General features: G+C 42.8%; 1 protein-coding gene across 1 annotated transcript; it reads right to left on the reverse strand.

The window, feature by feature from the left end:
• Positions 1-1,850: 1,850 nt before the first annotated feature.
• On the reverse strand, positions 1,851-2,402 carry LOC132010297 (keratin-associated protein 26-1). Its single transcript, XM_059388195.1, has one exon. It carries the CDS (start codon positions 2,400-2,402, stop codon positions 1,851-1,853), a length of 552 nt encoding a protein of 183 aa, XP_059244178.1.
• Between the last annotated feature and the right edge of the window lie 448 nt (positions 2,403-2,850).

The raw sequence follows: 2,850 nt of genomic DNA on the forward strand, positions 1-2,850 counted from the left end.
TATATCCCTACACATTTCACATTGAGTGAGGGAAAATTGTATACTTAATATAGATATATCCCAGAGTATGTGGGTGCTGATAAATATGGAAATAGTTTGGGTTGATCCTGTCTAGCTTTGTATCTGTGTCTGGCACAACATGGTTTAAGACATAGGGAATAAAATAGTTGCTGAATAAATCTGTAATTGCTAAATGAAGTTGGACTATGTTTTTAAAACTGAGGACAAGTTTTAAAGGTAAGTTGATCAGAAGTTGTATGCTGAACCTCAATGATGACAGATGCAAAGGGTAGATAATTATAAAATGCCAAATGTTCAAGGACCTACATGTTTACATGTAAGTCAGAATTGCAGGTACTTAGTGTTGGCAACATTGTGACGGGGATGAACCTGGAGAGGTGGGAGAGAGGAAGAAAATGATGGAAAACAGATGTCATGGTCAGGGATTTTTATTTTTATTATACAGGAATAGAGCATGGGAAGTCATCAGAAGCTTACACAGGAGGGAAACATGGCTCAGTCTGCAATACCACCGTACACCAGTATTCAGTGGCCAAAATTAACAAGACAGGAAACAACATGTGTTGGAGAGGATGTGGAGAAAGGGGAAACCTCTTACACTGTTGATGGGAATGAAAGTTGGGGCAGGCACTTGTTGATAGGAATGCAACTTGGGGCAGAAAACGGTGTGGAGATTCCTTAAGAAATTAAAAATAGAGCTACCCTATGACCCTGCAATTGCACTACTGGGTGTTTACTCCTAAGATACAGGTGTAGTGAACAGAAGGGTCATCTATACCCCAATGTTCATAGCAGCAATGGCCACAGTCACCAAACTGTAGAAAGAGCCAAGATGCCCTTCAACAGATGAATGGATAAATATGTGGTCCATATATACAATGGAGTATTATGCCTCCAGCAGAAATAATGAATACCCAACTTTTATATCAATATGGATGGGACTGGAGGAGATTATGCTGAGTGAAATAAGTCAAGCAGAGTCAATTATCATATGATTTCACTTACTTGTGGAGCATAAGGAATAACACAGAGGACATGGGGAGATGAAGAGAAGAAGTGAGTTGGGAGAAATCGGAGGGGGAGACAAACCATGAGACTGTGGACTCTGAGAAACAAACTGAGGGTTTTAGAGGGGAGGGGGTTGGGGGGTTGAGTGGTGGTCATTAAGGACGTATTGTACAGAGCACTGGGTCTTGTGCATAAACAATGAATCTTGGAACACTGAAAAAAAATGATAAAATTACAAAAAAAAAAAGAGAAAGAAAGAAGGAAAGAAAAGGGGATTTTGGTGGAAGTATGTTCACTGGATGAGAGAGATAAGGAAAATGTTCCTCATCTTGCCTTCTCAAAGTCACTTCCACCAAGGGCTTTTTAGGTCTCTTAAATAACTAGGATCAGAGATCTAGAAAGAAGTGTAAGGAATAAACCATCGAGCTATTATGCTACTGTGAGATAAGGACATACGGCTGCATCTCCCATGTCCTATTCACTTATCTTGCAAGCAGTTGAGGTTGGTAATACCTGTGTTCACATGAAATAATGAAAGACAAAATGAAGACCCAGATTCTTAATTTTGACTTAATCCCATTTATTGTAGCATGGATCAAATCAATTCTTTCCACACCTGAGTGACACTGAAGAGCATGGTAAATCAAAAAGTTTTATGCCAAGGAGAGATAAAAAAGAGATAACAATAGGAAGGGAGCAGCTTGAATTACATCAGACAGAGTAAGAGCAAGAAAAGGCACTACTAGGAAAAAAGCACAAGTCCATAGACTTTGAATTTTTGTCCTGAATCCTTGGCGGGATTATTGACTGGAACAAGGAAGCTACCGGCCTCCCAGCGCAGAGCAAGATCCAGGGCACGTACTGAACACATGGCTCAGAGGCTGGCATCCAGTGAAGACAGGACGCAGAGGTCTGAGGCTGCTAGGCACCATACTCAGTGGTTGAGGACCACAGGGCAAACAACCCAAGGGGCGGCATCCGTAAGTGAGGAGGCTCAGGGGTCGGCTGCTGCTGGACACATAGCTCAGAGGTCTACAGGATACGGGGAGGCAGGAACCAGAGATGTAAGAAGCAGCAGGAAGAAAAGTGGTTCCTTGGCAGGGTCTGGACACGTAGTACGTAGTAGGAGGGCAGCAGGATGTTTCATAGTTGCTGGGCTCACAGTGGGCTGGCTGGCAGTTACTTGGTTCGCTGCAACTCTCTTGACAGTTGTCCAGAGGCCGGAGATGGTCTTGACAGTTACTAGGCAAGCAGAGGACATCACCACAGCTCACACCTGGAGAGCAGAGGGCAATGGAGGAGCTGAGAGGAATATGGCAGGGATTTCTGAGGGATCCCAAGCTGTAGGTCACAGGGCAGTTGTGGCAAGACATAGTGAGGCTTCAAAAGCAGGTTGCAGTTGAATGAGAAGAAGCGAGTATCTCCCCTCATTTGGCTCGATCCCTTATATATCCCTAGAAGGTGGTGATTGTGTATACAGACTCTTCCTCCTTGTGGGAAGCTGCATCAGAACTCTCCATTATAGCCCCGGAAGTGGTGCTCCCATGTCCCATAAACCTGGATGTTCTTTCCATTGATTGAGTATATCTACAAGGAAGTGTGACTGGATTTTAATAGGCTCTCTCCTTCTTAAATTATCCAATGAAAACAGACACGTTCGAAGGTTCATTCACGTAATCCAAGCATAACCACCACTACGTAAACATTCCTAGAATTCCTCTCTTGGAATTGCCTTTAGAAGTTAGAGCAAAACTCTTTGGAGGAGGAAAAAAAAATTGTAGTAAAATTCTTTGAAACAATGACAAACTTCTCTCTTTGAAA

Source organism: Mustela nigripes, chromosome 2, assembly GCF_022355385.1.
Source record: "Mustela nigripes isolate SB6536 chromosome 2, MUSNIG.SB6536, whole genome shotgun sequence".
Classification (NCBI taxonomy): domain Eukaryota; kingdom Metazoa; phylum Chordata; class Mammalia; order Carnivora; family Mustelidae; genus Mustela; species Mustela nigripes.

Coding starts and splice junctions, on each gene's coding strand:
- LOC132010297 (XM_059388195.1), bottom strand. CDS start 2,402: ATGTCTTGCCACAACTGCCCTGTGACCTACAGCTTGGGATCCCTCAGA.